The 19,830-nt window shown below is 37.8% G+C and overlaps 1 protein-coding gene across 1 annotated transcript in view; it reads right to left on the bottom strand.

Annotated features, from left to right (window-relative positions):
• The window catches only part of GPC6 (glypican 6), a gene marked incomplete at its 5' end in the record, with an annotated part of 354,513 nt that extends 338,275 nt beyond the window's left edge, over positions 1-16,238 (bottom strand). Inside the window, 2 exons of the mRNA XM_039245705.1 lie at positions 12,760-12,925; positions 16,159-16,238. Of these exons, the coding sequence (XP_039101636.1) occupies positions 12,760-12,925; positions 16,159-16,238 (246 nt within the window). The remainder of the gene's footprint in view (positions 1-12,759; positions 12,926-16,158) is intronic.
• Between the last annotated feature and the right edge of the window lie 3,592 nt (positions 16,239-19,830).

Raw genomic sequence — 19,830 nt, 5'->3', positions numbered from 1 at the left:
ATTTATACTCTAGGGCATTCTTAAATCAGTTAACTTGGCAATATGAGATTCAGAAAAAAATCTCACTGCTCCTTGCAATGTTGCATTGCAAAAGCTTCATCGTGTCTGTTTGTCTCTCTCCTTGGGTGGGTCAGTGTGTGTGTGTATGTGTGGGACTCCATGTTCAGAAACCAATGAATGGATTTTATGGGTCCTCACATGTTCAGTTTTCATTGGAGACAACGGTGCCACACGGCAGGCAATGAAATCTTGGGCTGCTTTCTCCTACATGGTATTCTGGCCAGGGAAGAAAACGAACGCCCTGGGGCAAGTTTTTTAATAAAATTAACAAATTTCATGCCTCAACCTGAAATCCAGAACTTGGCAGTGGCCAGAAATGAACAAAGTAATCCTAGATTTCATGCATTGAGGACTGCAAAAGCCAAAGCTGGTAGAAAATAAATTTCTTCTTGGATTGACTGCAGTTATAAATGTCAATGCATGTGATAAACACGACCATCAAGGGGTTCTTGAATCTTGAGGAAATATATTTGGGGGAGAAATCTAAGCCTGTCTCCATGGAATCATTATGTTAATAAGCATTCTTATGTTTGCACAGTTGACATTCTGACTACACTTAATTAAAGAGGTTGGGGATTATAGATATAGGCTCATTTTGAGAATACCTACTGATGAGCAGGCTGTTAAATATTTAATGTGTAGAGGTAAAGACAGTATAATTACACAGGGAAGGAACATGTGGGCACTGTGTGGTACCCCAGAGAGAGGATTCTGGGCACAATCTGTTGGAGTTGATTAGGAAAGTTGGCCACAGATCCATTTGGGCTATGGAAAACCTCCAATGGTTCTTGGCATCCCCAGCTCCTGTTTTGTGAACACTACTACAGAACAGTACTATTTTCGGCATCCAATTGGATGTGCCCAATTTTTGGTACCACTGTTTCTCAAATCCATCAAACCGTAAACAGACTGAAGAAATCCATGGTTGCCAGACTCCAAACCAGCTTCTGTATTTGCTGACAGCACCATCTTTCTTTCATATGCTTATCTCAGTCACAACAATGGATTTCTTTTCTTGCCCTCTATATCCAGTCACCGAGATATTCAGACATGGAGTCCTATGCATGTTTTTCCAACTCTGCCATGAGTGCTATCTTCCTTTCTCCTTCCATGCTGAGATAACCCCTCCACTAGTCTCATTCATCTGAAACCATCCTTTACCTGGCCTTCAGATTAATACCAAGATCCCGCCCTTCCCTGAATAAAAAATACCTTGTGACCTGTCATGGCCTATTTGGGCTTCCTTTCAAAGCATAAACAGTCCAATCAAGACCAATCTTAGCTCCATACATACTCTTAGTACATACGAGCAAGTACCTCAAGTAACTTTTTGTTCAGCGTGGTTTACTCACAGGTACCTGAGCACTTCATGCTTATTTGAACTTACATACTACTATTTGTCCAACCTGGTCTCACCAAGTGCTTATTCACTTGAGCAGAGGCAAGTTTATTTCTCCTGGGATCAGTCCCATCTCTCAGGAACTTATGAGAATCCTGAGCAGGGATGAGAAGAAGCTGGCTTGATTAGAGGAAATGCACTTCCTTTCATCTTGTACCTTCTGCTTATGCTCTGGCTTGCTCAAAAATAAATAAACATTAAAAAACATTTTTAATTTCTATTTTCTTTTCATACCTTCACAGGTTTTTCACTTGAATAGGGAACCACAGTGCTTTTCCTTCAGTGCTATCTCTGTGGCCACGTCTCAATCCCTCAGATTTCCATGCTTTATCTAGTTTAACCCACACAATGCTAAGAGGTAGGTACTATTATCTCAGGTTTATGGATGAGAAAAGTGAGATTTATGAAGGTTAATGCTCCCCAAGTAACACACAGGTAATAAATGATGAAGTCAGGATTCGAACTCATGCAGCGATTTTAGGACTGTTGCTCTTAATGATGTTGTCTTCACTGCACCAAACTCCCACTTTGCAAACACACATTTCATCTCTTTGGAAAATTATAATTGCCCAGGATCTGGTGGTACAGTTTTAATTTCTTTTATGTCCACCATATGCTTAGTCTAGATCTAAGCACCAAAAAGACATGTAAGAAAAATATCTTTTTGAAGAGAATCAGATACATTCAGGTGCTGAACTATGCCATAGAGACTTTAGATGTTTTAATGGTCTGAACCTGCAGCGTCCAACACCATAGCTGCTGGCCATCTATAGTGATTAAAATGGAGATTAATTAAAAATAAGTGAAAAATCTAGCTCCTTGGATACATGAACTATATTTTAGTTGCTCCATAGCTGCTAGTTTTATTTACTTAAAATTAAATAAAATAAAAACTGTTCTTTAGTCTCACTAGATATATTTCAAGTGCTTAGCAGCCCATGTGGCTAGTGGCTACTATCTTAGACAATAGACACAAAACATTTCCATTGTTTACAGAAGATTCTATTAGACAGTGCTGGCAATATTCTATGTCCCCCAATATATCCCATCAACCTATGTAGCCAGAGACTAGGGATACCTTTCTAAATACTTAGTAGGAATTAATTTATGTAGTGGTTAAGAACCTGGGCTCTGAAGTTAAATCCTGGCATTGAAACTTACAAGTTATATGACCTTGGGCATGTCACTTATCTGGTCTCAGTTTTCTCTTCTGTACAATAGGGATCATAATATGAACTACTATATAGGATCATTTTAAGGATTAAAAGTATAAAGTGATTACAGTACTGTCTGGTTAAAGTAAGTAACCAAAGTGCTGTTAGCTATTATTGCTACAGATATTAATATTCTCTGAATGGAAGCCCGAACCATAGAAATAGGTGAATAAAGTTTCTTATAACTTTCTCATGGTTTTAGAAGTTGGATACTATGGTTGTAATTGAGTGCAAGACACATTTAAGCATTCTCTCATGGCCAACTTCAGGAAATATATATCTGGATCTTTAGTCAATAAAGGTAGTATTAGGCACATATTAAATTGGGTCTCCAAAAACTTGCCAAATATTTTATTCAATCAACACGGTGATTCAATAAAAAATACTTTCAGGCTGATTAATGAAGGGACATGTGTATTTCACTTTGTGGAATTACCTTTTAGAGGTCAGGTCCTGTGCATGACCTGAACCCTCAAAATGCACTGTGTATTAGTACTTGTAGAATTAGTCCTAACATTCTTAGGAATGTTAACATGGACAATTTCAGTTCTCCCATCTGGTTGGGTATTGCACATAGATATTGGATGATGGAATATGTTACTATGACTATGTTAACACAAAAGAGTTTAAACACTATGCTGTTTTAAAAATAAGGAACTAATCTAACAATAATCAAGAACATTGGATTTGGAATACCATGGAGACACATGCCTAAGTGATAATATCAGGGGCTCCAAACAGCTTTCACCAGCTAATGGTTGTGGATTGTGAGAATACTCTTTGTTTTAAAGTCAGTAAATTATCTTATGGAAGCACGGTCCTGCTTCCCTGAGAGAAAAGACTTCAAACTGGCGTGTAACTACCAGAGAGATAGATGTAGGGCTGAGATAGGGCAGGACCACTTACTGATTCAGTCAATCTGAAAACCACATCAGCTCTGGCAATCATTGTTACATCCCACAGTCTCTCACATCCACTAACTTATTCATGCCATCCAATAGTATTCTCAGGCCTCTCATTACTTTGCTCTAATTGCTCTATTTCCTAAGTATTGAGATTTTAGTAGTGAATACTGACTTTTTTGACATTTAATTATCAGTGTTATCTTTCTAGAAGATCCTGCACCTTAAAGAATAAAAATGTGATGCATGTAGATACGTCCCTTCTTGTGTAATGTCATATATTCACTGACTTATTTTCATTTCTTTTTGTAATTCTCACTTCTTCAGAGGTTATAATAAAGAACATTCTTAGTGTAGCAAATTATTTAAATCCATGCAGAGAAAAAAAATCGAGGACATATCTTTTTATATGTGGGATTTATATATAAGCTGTTATTTGAAGGACAAGGAATATTTCATGCTCTATTTTAATTTAAATTCTCTCCTGGCCACCTTACCAAGTATCTGTAGGCATGATATTTTTAAATGAATTATAAGCTCAAAGTTTTCATATATCATGAAGGTTCTCAAAGTTTAAATTACTCCCAAGGACATTTATATCCATTTCCCTTTTAGAGTAACCAATGAAAACATGCCTTTACCCATCAGAATAATTCATGGGACCATCTCTTCTAACCTGGCTTCCACCTCTGGATCCTTGGAGGGTTGTTCATAATAAACAAACCACGAAGACAACATGACGAAGATAATAAGATTCTAAAAGTCTCTGTAATTGTTAAAGAAACAAGCCTGAGGAAAATTAAAGCAAGTTTCAGAAATGACTCAAACATAAAGACAAGATCAGCAGTTCTGGTTTTGAGACAATCGTGAATTAAAGGAGGTTTTAGAGTAATTGGAAGATATAGATAGATAGGTGATAGATAGGTAGATATTTAATTATTCATATATGCATAAATGTAAATGTGACATTTAGGGGAAAAGAAATCTAAGCACCCTCATTAACACTACTATTAAGACATTTTAATATAGCATTGCAATGTCACACAAGTATTTATTATTTCGGTTAAAACAAAGATTTTCACTTCAGCTAGTAATCAGGATTTAACAGTGATCTAATTGTCTCAGAAGGTAAACCACTTCCTTATTCTGTTAAATCAGTCACCTCATGAAGGCCTCTTGGGTTATGGCAGCCCTGGGACTTGCAAGTTTGTTATTTGTGAATGGCCACACAGTTTAGTGCTTTCTTTAACAATCCACTTTATTAGCTCTATTTACATTTCTTATGTTCTAGTTTCTACAACACAACAATTTCTTCTACCTCGTGTTCCTCTTATTTCCTGGAATTGAAACTGCTAAAAAGTCATCAGGCTCATGTTTCGAGTGTTGAATTTTACCTGGGTTTCTGGACCTTTTGTTTTGGAATCTATTTAATTCCATTCTAAGGAATCATCAAATATTTTCTCTTGGGATGCCAAAAGCCAGACTTCCTGTGTTTTAGCTTAAAGCTGAGACATAACAGTGAAAACTAGCGGAATTTATTAAAATCAGATGTCCATCATTATAAACAAAGTCCTTTGGATATAATTATCAAATTAAACCACTTGCCCATAGAAAACACTGAAATTGAAGTGTAAATTAAAAGCAAAATCCCCAATACAAAGGCAATTCTCATCATCTGTGACATGGTCTGCTTTCTCCTGGTAAACTAAGCCTTTCCATTGCTGGTTCTCAAAGAAATTGGAGAGCTTAATAAGGTATAAGAGGAATTTCAGTGAACTTCCTATTATAAATGGAATATCTTGTATCGTAAAGAATGTTAGACTTGCAAAAATAGTTATGTCTCGTTACAGGCCATTGGTTGGGGTCATCTTATACAGCACCATGAATTCCACCATGAAAGTCTAGTTCAGAATAGCATACTTGCAGTCATTAGTAATTATAAATTCTATAGAAGTTGAGTGTGTGGGAGGTAGGACAGATGTTCGTGCAAGAGTTGGCACTGAGGGCAAAGGAAATGCACATGCACCTATGAATGACTACTTGTCTACTGCCCCAAATAATTTTAGGATTGATGTGTCATGACTGCTTTGATCCATGGGAAAATTTGCCTGATGCAGAACAGAAACTGCAGCCCTATGAATTGAGTTGTTGCCCCAAGATGAACACTAGCGAGTGTTCAGAGGTTAAGAAATGCCTGCCGCAGTGTCTGTTGAATAGCCTCATACATTTTACCACCCTAAAGGCATTAACCCTATTGCACCACATAAAAACACTTTCACATATGCAGAGTTCAGAAGTAAACCGTTTTCTAAACGGAGGAAATTGATAACAAATGCAGCTCGTGACAGGCTGCTGGGTCCCAGCCAACTGTTTTCTTTCGTGCTTTCTTCTTCTTCTTTCTTTCTTTTTTTTTTTTTTCCTCTCTCACTGAGTAGTTAGTACTGCTTGTGGATTCTGCCAGCATCACAGAGAGAGCACAGCATATGATAAATATCCATGAGAAATGAGAAATATTGAATCAATGACTATAAAAGGAAGGGAGGGACCTGGGTGGGGTTAGATTTCAGCTGATAGAAAATAAAGTGTATTTTTTTTTTAAATATCCCTCTTGCTGCTTTTAGGAATGCATGTGAGCAAAAGCAAGTGCTGCAGCTAATGGTGAGATCAGATTCTAAAATAATTGCTTTGGCTTTTGTTCCTCAGGGTAAGAGTTGTGTTTCTAGACTGTATTTTCGAATAAGCTCTTGTCTTATACAAAGTGGAGACCAAGAAACCTTGAAGCTTGCTGCTAAATACAATTCTTAAATTTTTCTTTTTCTTTGGCTGAAAGGGATTGATTTTCTATGTTTAGGGTCTAGGAGGTTTTAAAAACATGGCATTTCAGGATCTATTAGCTGGAGTCCTATCATATTTACTATGGAATTCTCTGTGAGTAAAAACTTATCAGACTTATATTATAGAACTTCCTGCTTAAGAAAGACTTTGAAAGAGGTGGATCTTATACAAATGCTTGAAATAGCTCCTTGTGCTGATTTTATATCCTGCTGAACTGTAACATCACACAGTCCTATGTGTTTTATGAAAAGAGAACCGGAGTTTATTTACTAGAAACAATATATGTTTACTATCAACATTTCCCCCAAACACAAAGTTGTGAATATACTAACTACCTTGAGGATAAACAACTCTTTCAGGTCCTAAGAAAGTAATTTATGCACCAAGGTATCCATTTATTACATGACACTAGTCATTTGACTGACCTAACACAGCTTCCTTGCGGCTGGCTCTAATTTACAACTTGATAGCAGCTGTCACGATGAAGGAACCAGGTTCATTATCTGATTTGTTTCTGCCATCCCTGCACTCACGAGTCCATTAACATCAGGGATATGTGTTTTTTAAATTACTGAATTAGTCATACTTCCATTAAAAGAGTAGACTTGCGAAGTAAAATAGAACAGCCTCTTACTACGTTCCCTTCCATTTCTCTGTCTAGTTGTTTCCATTTATTGCATCAGAGAACACACGGCGAGCCCTGTTCTCAGTGGGCGGGGCCTCACCTGCTCTATCCTCATGCACAAACCAGAACAAGGTCCAGACCAGCCACTCAGTAAACATGTGTTGTATTAATGAATTTCAGAAGATGCATGGATAATACCCACTGCAGGGTCTGTTGGCCAGGCACAGGTGAGGTGCCCACCTTGCACCTCATGTTGATACTTTCATGCCAGTTGTCTTGTCTTTAGGATGTTTTAGACTTAATAACTGGCAGGTTTGAGAGGAGTCAGGAAGCCCAGGAAGTCTGATATCACTGGATTGTCTGGACTATAAGTGCTCAAGACCTAAACTAAAAATCAAGCTGCTTTGCCGGCTTTTCCCTCCTTCCCTCCCTCCTTCNTCCATTAATTAACACAACTGTGGAATTCTACTTTACCCATAGTGCCATGTTAGTGCAGGAAAAATCTGTTGTGATTCTTTGTGGGGGAAGAGAGGGAGAGGAGAGATAAAGAGCTGGTGATACCAAAGCATAGGTACATAGCAGATGTGCAAGTAATATTTAATTTCCTTCCTTCCTTCTTTCCTTCTTTCTTCCCTTCCTTTCTCTCTCTCTCTCTCTCTCTCTCTCTCTCTCCCTCCCTCCCTCCCTCCCTCTCCCTTCCTTCCTTGGTTTCTTTCTTTCTTTCTTTCTTTCTTTCTTTCTTTCTTTCTTTCTTTCTTTCTTTCTTTCTTTCTTTCCTTCTTTCCTTCCTTCCTTCCTTCCTTCCTTCCTTCCTTCCTTCCTTCCTTCCTTCCTTCCTTCCTTCTCTCCTCCTCCTCCTTCTTCTCCTTTTTACATTGGAGAGTATCTATATATCAGGGACCTGAATCTTCTCTTGACAAAAATTAACACAAATTCTCTGAGTCTTCTCAGTTCCAGTCTGTAACACTGACTTGATGAGACTTGATCACAATACATTTAAAAAATAAATCAAATAAGTATTTATGAATCACTGACCAATCATACTAGACCCATTGAAATTGTCATAGGCAACTTGTAAATATTTGGGGCCTATACAGTATTCCAGCAATTCTGTATGTTATGGCCATTCAACATCGTCAATTGTTTGACAACACTAACTCAATACAGTCTTATTTACTATTTTATTCTATATTTACCAAGGTACGGCTTCCCTGACATCTTGGACTAGATTAAGTCTTCCTGCTCAGTAGTTACTTATCATCCTGTGCTTCTATTTTCCTAACACTTTATCACAGATGATTATAATTAATGTAACTACATTAAGTTCCCCCAGCATAAAAAAAAGCATGTGTCTAGCTTATTCAATATGGCGAGCTCAATTAATAGGTTAAGATTACTAGAGTCTGGCTAACTGTGACAGTCTAAACTATTAGGCTGCAAGGTTGGGACACAAACATCTTTAGGTCTCACTTTTACGAAACTATAGTGATAAGTTTCTCTTATACTTGCAGTAATAAACATCCTCTAGTAGTTCAGTGATTAAAAAAATATTACAAAACAAACAGAATTTTTTGCCTGTCGTCTCATCAGCACATTTTTTCCCACACACTTGTTTTCTTTGTCCATTTTTTACAGTCTATTAAGTCTTAGAAGGTACCAGATGTTTGGAGGAGGCTATCACACATACCCTAGATTTTAAAGTAGATGCATGATTTACTGCAGCCACATAAACATAATTTCAGCCTTAACTTTTGTGCTCATGAGCTAGGTGTAATCTACAACATGGCCCCTTGTCAAGTAGAATAGCTTTTATCTGTGCAGTATTGATATCAATGCCAAACACTCAAAATAACCACAGGATATCACTGAACACAAAATCTGCCCTCAAACTGTTGCCCTTTAGGAAACTTTAATCTACATAAACATTTTCCAAGGAAATGCTTTTGCATCCAGGCAACATTCAAAGGCGAGGCTGGAATAAGCTGAGGACGAATTTTGAGCAACACCTGGGGTAAGCGCGTAAGCGGCGCCTGTCAATGCTCTCTCTTCCGAAGTCAAATCTGGTCTTGTTAACCTAGAAATCTCTCTGCCTTAACCCAGAAGTACTCATTTTCATAACAAAAGGGTTTTGACTATAAATGCAGTTTTAATTTTTTTCAATTTAAATAAAAGTTATTTGAATTTCAAACATAAAAAAAAAAGAAAAAAGAAAGCATGGCTCCGAGGAGGGAGAGCCGCCTGCAAGCCACTCTTGTGTTTCCCGGGTCCTGCTTCCATCAGAGGTGTAGCCCAGCACACCTGTCCACACAGGTGCAGCAAGGTGAGGCTGGGCTGGTCTTGGCCCTGAGGAATCCTACGGCTTCTAGAAAGCAGCTGAAAAGTTCTGGCAGAGGCGATCTGAGACTTTCACGTTCTCTAAAATGGGTCTGCCAGCATCTTCTTCAAAGTTGTCGGCAAGTTTTCAAAAGTACAAAAAAGCTCTTTATCCAAAGCTCTTTTTTCCTGCCATAGCTAATTTATAAAAATCTTTTGGGCACCTACCCTGTGCAGGGCACCAAGTTAAGCTTCCTAAAGGAAAATGAGAGAAATGCATCCTAAGCAGACTCTTGATTTTTGTCTAGGATTACAACAAAATGAAAATCAAAAAACTATGGAACTTCAGAAGTGAATGGAATACCATTGGGGTTTTTAGCTGAACACTTAGAACATTTTATTTTGTCAGTGAATTAACCTATTTATTGACGAATCCACACAACAACTGAATTCAAAGTAATTACAGTTCACTTTCTTTTTGAGAGAGAGAGACAGAGAGAGAGAGACAGAGAGAGAGAATGAGCAGGGGAGAGGGGCAGAGGGAGAGAGAGAGAATCTGAAGCAGGCTCTATGCTCAGCACAGAACCTGATGCAGGGCTCAAACCTACGACCCTGGGATCATGACTTGAGATGAAATCAAGAGTTGGATGCTCAACCGACTGAAACACCAGGCACCCCATAACTCACTTTCAATTAATTTGTGGAACAGTAAAAATCATGAGAAGGTAACACAAGTTAGATTCTTGTCTTTATTGACCGTTGATTGCATCCATTGTTAACATTTACAAAGAGGACATAATAAAGAAGCATAAAAATGTATAAACTGGGGCATGAATGCAGCAGATAGAGATGGCACATGTGACTGACAGCACAGGAGTAAGAAACTAATGGAAAAATGCTAGAAGTCCAAGAGTGATGGGCTACAGATGCCAACCAGAGAAAGGGCTTTATATATTACTGTTTGATTATTGATTTGCTCACTGGTCTTCCCTGCTGCATTCGTGAACCCTGTGACACTGTCATCTTGGATGCCTATGTGGAAAACAGAGGTGGCACATTTGCCTGATCTATGTAACAAGTTTGTGAACTGATACTTCACATCGGGACAAGTATCAGCAAGAACATATTTTGCTCCAAAAGTCTATGTTGGGGTCAATTCTTAGTCCCTGAGCAGAACCAGAGGAAAGAAAAAAGGAAGAATTTTCTCACTGATATCCAAGACTAATAAAAAATGAGATATGGGAGCAAAGGGTATATGAAATATATTCATGTAGGAGTAACCACCAGGTTCTCTTTTAATTAAAGTACATCCAACACATGGTGGGTTCAGATTTTGGTTTTCAAATCAAATGGTTTTCTAGACATTCAATTTCACATCTAATTGGCATCCAGGAAAGCCATCTGATTGAAGGTATAAAGATTTGTTTTATGTTAAAGTAGCCAACGAGCACTGAAGAGAAAAAGCCAATAAGGGAGTCGCGGCTGCTCTTCTAAGTTAAAAGCCTTATAGTCTCATTAGTGATCACGTCCTGCTCAAAGTAACAAAACCCACATGTCCACCTTCCTCAATAAGGTGCAGGCTGGGCAAAGACAATTTAACTGCGCTATAAATTAGGGTAGTTTCAACCAAAACACATGAACAATCTAGATGACTCAAAGCGATGCAATGAGGTTTAATCTGGTTTTAAAATGTGGCAATATTTTTAGATTTCTTGATGAGAGTACTTTTTAATTAGCATTATTTGGAGAGTGTCTTTGCCAAAATTAATCTAAATTCATATTTTAGAAGATCGAGTTATTCTTATTACCTTTTTAAAAAATTCATACTCCCGTCCAAAATCTTAGCAAAGAATCATATCATTTCTGAGTTAGAAGGGTACCTTAATGATTAAACTTTTTAAACACTTCCTCATTTTTCAAATAAAGTAACCCAAGATCATGCAAACAGATTTTGTACTCCCACTAAAGGGAAAGAGAACAGCATTTCAATTTATTCTCCCTGAAATGATTTCTGGGATTTAAAAATATTTTTTTTAATGTTTTATTTATTTCTGGGAGAGAGAGACAGCATGAGCAGGGAGAAAGCGAGACACAGAATCTGAAACAGGTTCCAGGCTCCGAGCTAGCTGTCAGCACAGAGCCCGATGTGGGGCTCGAACCCACGAACCATGAGATCATGACCTGAGCTGAAGTCGGACACTCAACCGACCTAGCCACCCAGGCGCCCCTCTGGGATTTTGTTAGATGAGTTCCGTTGGAATCTACCCACTCTAAAATCGTTTTTTAAAACTTCCAAACCATTGTCCCTGTCCTTCCTAAGCATAATAGCGTGTTAGCTGGGTTTCACTGACAAAGGAAGGGCAAGGCTTGCAACTGAATCCCATCTTTTGCACCATGAGCTTAGGGTTTGCCGCATTCCAACCCATCTTAGATCTTTTTCCTACCCTACCCCAATCTTAGATGTCAGAAGACTTGACGCCATGCCTTCTGGTTTAGAGGTCTGCATAAACGATGAGAGCCATCCCCACCCCCGAAGCTGAGGAACTGCGTTGTGATGTGCACACTCTTCCTGTCACCACGAAATTGCAGTAAATACAATTGAAAGTACTTTTATTTGAAGGCCGTTTGTCAGAGGGGAAGAAAACACATTTACTCTTTCAAGGCCTGTGTATTTTCCAGGAAGAATCCAGCCTGTAAAATGTGTCCTTTAATCCCTGGATAGCAATTTGGGAAATATCCTTTGGCAGCACGCACTGCCTCCTGAGCGATTTCTGCAACTCAAGACCAGAGCCGTGACTCACAGACCTTCCCTACTTCTTCCTCACCTTCCATCCTACCTTCTAAAGGCAGGAAGGCTGTCTGTCTCAGCCAGCACACTGGACGCCCCCTTTGCCACAGAACAAGGAAGATTTGCATATTTTTGCAAAAATACTGAGCTATTTTCATCATGGATATCTAAGGAAGGAGTGTTGTACTACTATTTGTGACAATGTTGAGGTACTAGAAATAAGAACTAGTGTTGTGGATTTTCTTTTTAAGGAGATTTTCCCCCCCTAACTTGTCCCTTTCCATGGGAACGCACAGAGACTCAACAAGAGTACTTTTATCTTTGTCAGAGAGAGCAGCTAATTCACTACGGCTGGCTGGTGCCATCTTTACCAGGACCGGCCCTCGCAAACATACGGGGTACCCTGTTTTTCAGGATTTAAGCAAAAAAGAAGAAAAATGCAGGGTCCTGTTTATAATTTGCTAAAAGCTGTTTTCTGTTTTTGTTTTCACATTTAATCCTCTTTTGCATCGGAATCGCCACAACTTTGGACCTGCCCCATAAACGTGGGCCTCTCCCACATCTCCTTCTGGTTACCTAAGTCTTTGTAATCTAGGTCTCAGATGCATTTAAAGCCTCCTTACCTATAAACAGATTCCATTCCGTGTCCAGATCAGCCTGATTGGCCAGGCAGCCCTTCATGACATTCAGGCAGTAGTTGTTACAGGGTCTCACGGTGGGAAGGCCCCGGCAATATGGGCAGTACAGCATCTTCATGAGAGCTCGAAGGCAACCCGGGGCCGGGCTGACCTACAGATTGATGCACAAGAAGAAAAAAAATCAGAGATAAGAAGGACGGAAGTAAAAGATGTAACTCATTTTCTCCTTGAAACAAAAACAAAACAAAAACAAAACAAAAAAACAAAAAGGAGAAATGACTTTGAAAACCTCCCGCAGTAGAGCAAAGACACTAGTAGAATCTTAACCCTTGGTAGTGCCTGAGCTCGAAGCCAGTCCATTCCTGTCGACTTGGTCGACATCATAATAATCAATTTTCATCAAAGGTCCCCATCAACATTTGGATATCTATGTCATCGTAATTCGGCCCTAAAACCTGGACACTGTTTCATTGCAATAGAACGTGAAATGACATAATGCACATGAAAGCAATTTGCCAAGTTAAAAGCTCCATGAAAATGTAGGTATGATTAAAGTTTAATGTGACACCTTTAGAAAATTTTCCAACTGGTTATTTGACCCTCTTTCTAAAGGAGGCTGGCAGATACACTTCCTTTGTACCTAACTTTTTAAAAAGGATCAATAGCAACTTGTCTGGCATTTCTAAGATCCAGTCCTGCTTCGAAGCAATGAAACTGCCAAGGCAATGTCTTCAGGCATTTGAAGCTTTGCAGTTCTGGGAACTTTGTGGAAAATGGACCCCAGTGTGGATGTGAGGAGAAATCCTTGAAGTAATTCAACCAACGATGGAGTGGCATTTGCCTTGAATGAGAAAAGCTGAGTCCATCAGTTCTAAGCCACTAAAATCTCCTCTGGACTCACTGAAAATTCTAAGTTGACTTCAAGAGGAAAGACTATTTAAAACGAACCAACAACTGAAAAGTCTTTTTTATGACTAGTCGCAAAATTATTACCATATTTATTTGGTTGGTTCCACATAATTTCGGTGTTTTCGTCAATTAGCCAAGTGATGCTGTTCTTGTGTTACACACATGAGGACAAGCCTAACTTGTGTCATTTGGATCTCGTGGAGACAACACTCTTATCACACAGAGCTGGGCCCATTATGTGTCAAGGACATTTAGGTATTGACAAAGCATAACATCAATGTAAAGGTGTGCCAATAAAGGGTAGTTCTGCATAAATAGGTACTTTCCACTACTCTACCTATTCTCTGTCATTTCATCCTTTGCCTAGAAACCACATTTGCATTTTGTTTTGTTTTTAGTTTTTAGTTTTTGTTTTTTTACTTCAGTGTATTTGACACACAATGTTACTTTAGTTTTGGGTGTACAACATTGTGATTCAACCTCTCTATATGTTACGTTGTGTTCATTGTTAGTGTAGCTATCATCTGTCATCACACAACGCTATTACAATACTAGTGACTACACTCCCTATGCTGTACCTTTAATCCCTGTGACTTATTCATTCCCTAACTAGAAGCCTGTATCTCCCTTCCCCCTCCCCCATATTGCCCATTCTCCCTGTTGCCTTCTGGGAACCATCTGTTCGCTGTCATTATAGGTAGGATTCTGCTTTTTGTTTGTTTGTTTATTCATTTGTTTTGTTTTTTAGATTCCACATATGAGTGAAACCACAGGGTATTTGTCTTCCTACACGTTTGCGGTTTTCAACGCAAGGCTTTGTTTTTTGTAATGTTTCCTTACTTTTATGATATATACTGCCAAATGGCTTAATCCATTGTTTCAGAAAACAAAGCTATTTATTTATTTATTGAGGCACTGAAGACTCTGGTGGTTCTTTTGAATTTGTTTGCATTTTATTTCCAAAATGTTATACAAGTTTTCAAACACACAGAAAAGTTGAAAGGCTGTTATAATGTATAATACTCTGGCTCCTAGATTCTCCACTTTCCTATACTTGCTTTTTCGAATATCCACCCATCCTTCTATCTACCCATTAATCACTTTACTTTGTATGCATTCAAAGTAATATCCTTTTGGTTTTTACTTTTCCTTGTAGGTTAATGTTGGCTTTGATAAAAGAGGATTTTATTAAAAAGATCAACAATAGAAAGTTAGTGTATTAAGTACTTCAAATCAAATAAGTGAAGTAAAATATAATTGGCCTTACTTTATAAAAATACTTAGAGAATGGTTTAATATCCATTAATTTTAAAATTTACTTTCTAACAACAAATGAAAACAAAAAAAATGGTACCAAAATTGAGGAGTCTGGTGACTTAATTTTTTTTAAACATTTATTTATTATAGAGAGACAGAGTGCAAGTGGGGGAGGGTCAGAGACAGAGGGACACAGAATTCAAAGCAGGCTCCAGGCTCTGAGCTGTCAGCATAGAGCCCAACCTAGGGCTTAAACCCATGAACTGTGAGATCATGACCTGAGCCCAAGTTGGGAACATAAACTGACTGAGCTACCCAGGGAAGCCTGGTGACTTTTAACTTGAGCGCACATTTGTGTCATGGTATCTTCTCCAGATAGGCTATTTTGTGAATATGGTAAATTCTACCCACAACTGAACAATACTGTCTTAAAAATTTCTTTTATCTATCTATATATATATCTTTATATATCTTTTATCTATATATAGCCAGTCACAGAAAATAGAGAAAATAATTCTGTATCCTCCATACAAAATTTATGTGGAATTTCAAATTCTTATGCATTTTACGTATTTGATATGGTTGCAATCCTACAAACTTGTGTCAACAGAATTTTGTTTTCCATAGTCTTGTGACTTCAGCCATGACCCTGATGCCTTTCTCCAGAGACCAACTCTATTCTCACCTGACCTGGCTAAGCAATTGCATCCTCAGACTGTGTTGGATTTTTGGTTTTCTCTCTATTGGTATTGTAGGATGCTTTGCTTGTTCTCACTCAGTATTCCAGGATCAATGTAGAGCCTGTGTCCATACCTGGGATGCAAATTTGAGATCTCTTAGGCAGTAGGGACTCTGTCACCTTTATAACCTGCACCGGTCCGCAAAACATGCACATCATTAAAAGGCATTGTGATTATGATTTCGGCCCTCAGGAAGTGCTTTGTGAATTGAAGTCTCTAGTGTGTTCCTCAATTTCTTGGCCACTTTGAGATTGAAGGAAAAAAGGAAAAAACCGTTTTATACATCTTAGCATTCAATTGTTACTTTTAAAGTTTGTTTTCAAAGAGGCTATTGATCGCACTAATTCCTAAGCTTTTTTTATTTTTTTTTTAATTGTGCTGGAACCAGTACAATTTTCAGTCTGACATTTTAGAAGAGTCTCCTCTCCAACTCAGGGTAGCGACCAACAGAGAAAATTGAACAGCCTTAATAACCTACAAGAACAATGTTGTTCACGTTAAATGTGGCTCTCTCAGTACCTTCGGAAATGACATCCCTCTTGGTCAAATAAAGGGCATCTGGAGAAGAAGAAAAGGAGTGTGGAGTATCAAAGTTTAAGCTTTCATGTTCACAGACCCATAGTTTTTGAATTGACACAACTGCATGCTTGAATTAAAATAAAAAAGAAATCATCACTTCAAACTGAAGACTTAGAAGTAAGCCTCTGAAAAGAAGGTTGCTTTAAATGCCAATGGTGTGAAGGATATTTCTAACCATTGAATACTGTTTTATAATTGTTCTACAGCAATTACAAAAAATAAAATATTTTTTATTTTTAAAACAATACAGACCACAAGATGATGCAGAAAGAGTGGAGTCCTGGGTATGCCTCACTCACCAATGTCACTTGATGTGACATTTCAAATAGCTGTGGTAGGAATTTCTAAACCAGGAAATTGATGCTAGTATGTTACCATGAACTGGTCTGTAGCCCTTCTTCAGTGTCCATGAGGTTTTCAACCTCCATTTATTTGTCTGTGTGTGTGTGTGCACGCACACATCTGTGCAATTTTATTCCATGCACGGATTTGTGCAATGATACCATAATCAACATAAAGAACTTTTCATCACCACAAAAAGCTCCTTTGTGCTCCCTCCACCCTAGCCTCTGTTTCTGTCACCTTCCAATAATCTATTTTTCATCTGTATAATTTTATCATTTCAAGACTGTTATATAAATGGAATCATATAATATGTACTCTCTGGAGCTTCACTTTTTTTTTTAAACTGAGCATAATGCCCGTGAGGTCCAAGTTGTTCTGTGTATTATACACTGCATTCCTTTTCATTACTGAGAAGTATTCCTTTGTTTGGATGTAACAGAATTTAACTCTTCATCCACTGAAGGCTATCTGGGCTGCTCCAGTACTTTACTATTAGAAATAATGTTTCTATGAGCATTCATGCACAAGTTTTTGCATGAACATAATTTTTCATCTCTCTGGAATAAATGCTCAAGAGTGCAGTTGATGGGTCACATGGTTAGTGCATGCTTAGTTTTGTAAGAAATGGCCAAACTATTTTCCAAGGGGCGTTTAACATGTTACATTTCCACAGGCAGTGTGTGAGATATCCAGGTTCCCTTGCCAGTGTTTTGTATTATCACTGTTTCTTATTTTAGTCTTTCTAGTAGATACATTATCTGTTTTTAAATTTATGGTGAGGCTCTTCTGAGTAGTATCCATACTAGTATTCCAGCCTCAGTAGGTTGGAACAAGACTTAGATCTAAAATCATGCACCAGCCGGTTCTCAGAAAATATGCAACATTAAAAACAATTCTGAGTTAGTAAATAAAGTTTATGTTTAGCGAAAACAAAATTAAGGAGTTCTAAAAACTCACATTTAAAATTTAGAATGGAGTAATATCTCAAACATATAGTGTGGCAAATTTTAAAGAATTGCAAACTATTAGACAAAAATTTTCTCACTAAAGAGAATGTGTTCATTTGGCAAAAATAAAGAATAAAATCCATGTTGAGAAACAAGATGTCAAATTTTTTTAGTTAATGTGGATATTTTACTATTTTTGAAAAACATAGCTGTAACTTCTTAGATATTGAAAGTAGACCGGGAAAGGGCACCTGGGTGGCTCAGTCAGTTACGTGTCTGGCTTTGGTTCAGGTTATGATCTCTGGGTTCGTGGGTTCAAGCCCCACATTGAGCTCCGTGCTGACAGCTCAGAGCCTGGAGCCTGCTTCATATTCTGTGTTTCCCTCTCTCTCTGCCCCTCCCCTGCTCTCTGTCTCTGTCTCTCAAAAATAAATTAACACTAAAATAATAAAAAAAAGAAAGTAGACTGGGAAATAAACTTAGGTAAATCAGTAAGTTGAGAGGTGTATAAAAGTGGTATCCACTTGGTATGAATATTTATTTGTGCTGTCACCTAACTTTTACTGTCCTTCACCACCAGTGTCCCTTTGTCAAGAATGCACAACACTGGGCGGGGGGGGGGGGGTAGGGGGCTGGATAGTCAATGGTTCCTACTCCATTATCCTACTATTGAAAAGATGGACACAAGTTTGTGAGTCTACCAAGTAAGATTCCAATATCAGTTCCTTGCATCTTGGTTTTAGTTCTATTAATTTCTTTTGAAGATGTTTATATATAATGACATTAATAATCATTTTATAGTTGGCATTATAATTGACTAGTTTTAATAATCATATAATTTATAACTAAGCTTTCTTGTAAAATAACGGAAAAATAAAATAACATAGAAATAATTGAGCTTTTGCAACCTTGTGGTTTTCTCTCATTGTTGTTTGTTTCTTTTTTAAAAGGTGAAAGCAAGATACTCTGAAACATGGTAATAAATATAAAAAGAACCCTTAATAAAACTGTATTGGGAGAGAAGAATAAGACTTATTTATCTGGCTTCATCACATGTATCAGGATGTTATAGCAAGTAATTCTTACATTTTCTAAAAGTGATTTAAGGCATAGCACACCCATAACCAAAAAATTGAAATTCATTTCACATCCTTAATATATGTAAGATTTTTTGTATCTGGACCATCGTTTATGCATTAATGTTCATGTTAGCTATTTTTAATAGTATCCAATGTAAAACAAGTCTATTACTTAAAATATTTTTAGAAAATAAGACATGTCAAAGTTATAAATCTATATTTATACACAATGAACATATACCTAGCGAGTGCTTGTTTCTATGGAAATCATATAGCCAAAATAATCCAATAAATCTATTTGTCTTCTGTTCCCAAAAGATAAACAAGTTAATGTAAGTAAATTATTTAACAAATTAAAAACGTGTTTTGAGCAAGACTCCATGCTATTCTCCACAGTTTCTAATCTACGGCTGTATGAAATGATGAGATATTTCTAGTCATCATCTTAACATATCATAAAATTCTGAAGTGCCTTCTGAGGCCCTCAAGAAAAATTAGATTACATTCAAAGTAGTTTCATGTTAGGTAATTTTAATTTTTTTTACACAATCTATAACCTCTAAAGAGGCTCTGTAAGAAGTTCATGAGAACTTAAATCTGTTTCTTCTTTGTTCAGTCATGCAACTTTTATTTATCGAGTACTTAATGGGGATGAATAAAGAGATCTCAAACCAATGTCAAGATGCTCAGAATACATTCATTTCCAGATCACGTCAGAGAAAAACTTATGTGTCTTGAGGAAGTGCAGTGGAAAGGGGACCCAGGAAAGGGCATTTAGTGTAGAAGGGGTGTAAAAACTCCCTTGGGCCAAAAGGTGAGGGGCTTTCAAATGAGGATACCAACCATTGTTTGATCTCAAACTCTATTCAGGTAAAAGGTCAGGGATTGAGCAACCTAGCTCCTCCTGGCTGCAGCAAGCCCCTGAGATGTGAATCTTTAGTAAACATTGTGATTAGAATGGTCAAATATGTTCTTCAAGCAACTGTTATGCAACCTCCACCTCTAACCGCAAAATTCTCTCGCTTCTGTACACTGGCTTCGCCCCTCTCCCTATATAAACCCTGAGCTATGGCTCGGCGGGGCACTCTTCTGAGGACTCTTTGGGTACTTGGGGGGGGGGGGCATCCAGCCGGACTAAAATAAACCTGAATAACCAACTCCTTTTGTGTTTGTGGGCTTTGTCCTCGGTGATTCTCCTTT

Source organism: Hyaena hyaena, unplaced genomic scaffold, assembly GCF_003009895.1.
Source record: "Hyaena hyaena isolate Hyena2069 unplaced genomic scaffold, ASM300989v1 scaffold_263, whole genome shotgun sequence".
Lineage (NCBI taxonomy): Eukaryota > Metazoa > Chordata > Mammalia > Carnivora > Hyaenidae > Hyaena > Hyaena hyaena.
The sequence above is the reverse complement of the archived record's forward strand: the minus strand, read 5'-3'. Positions and strand labels throughout refer to the sequence as shown.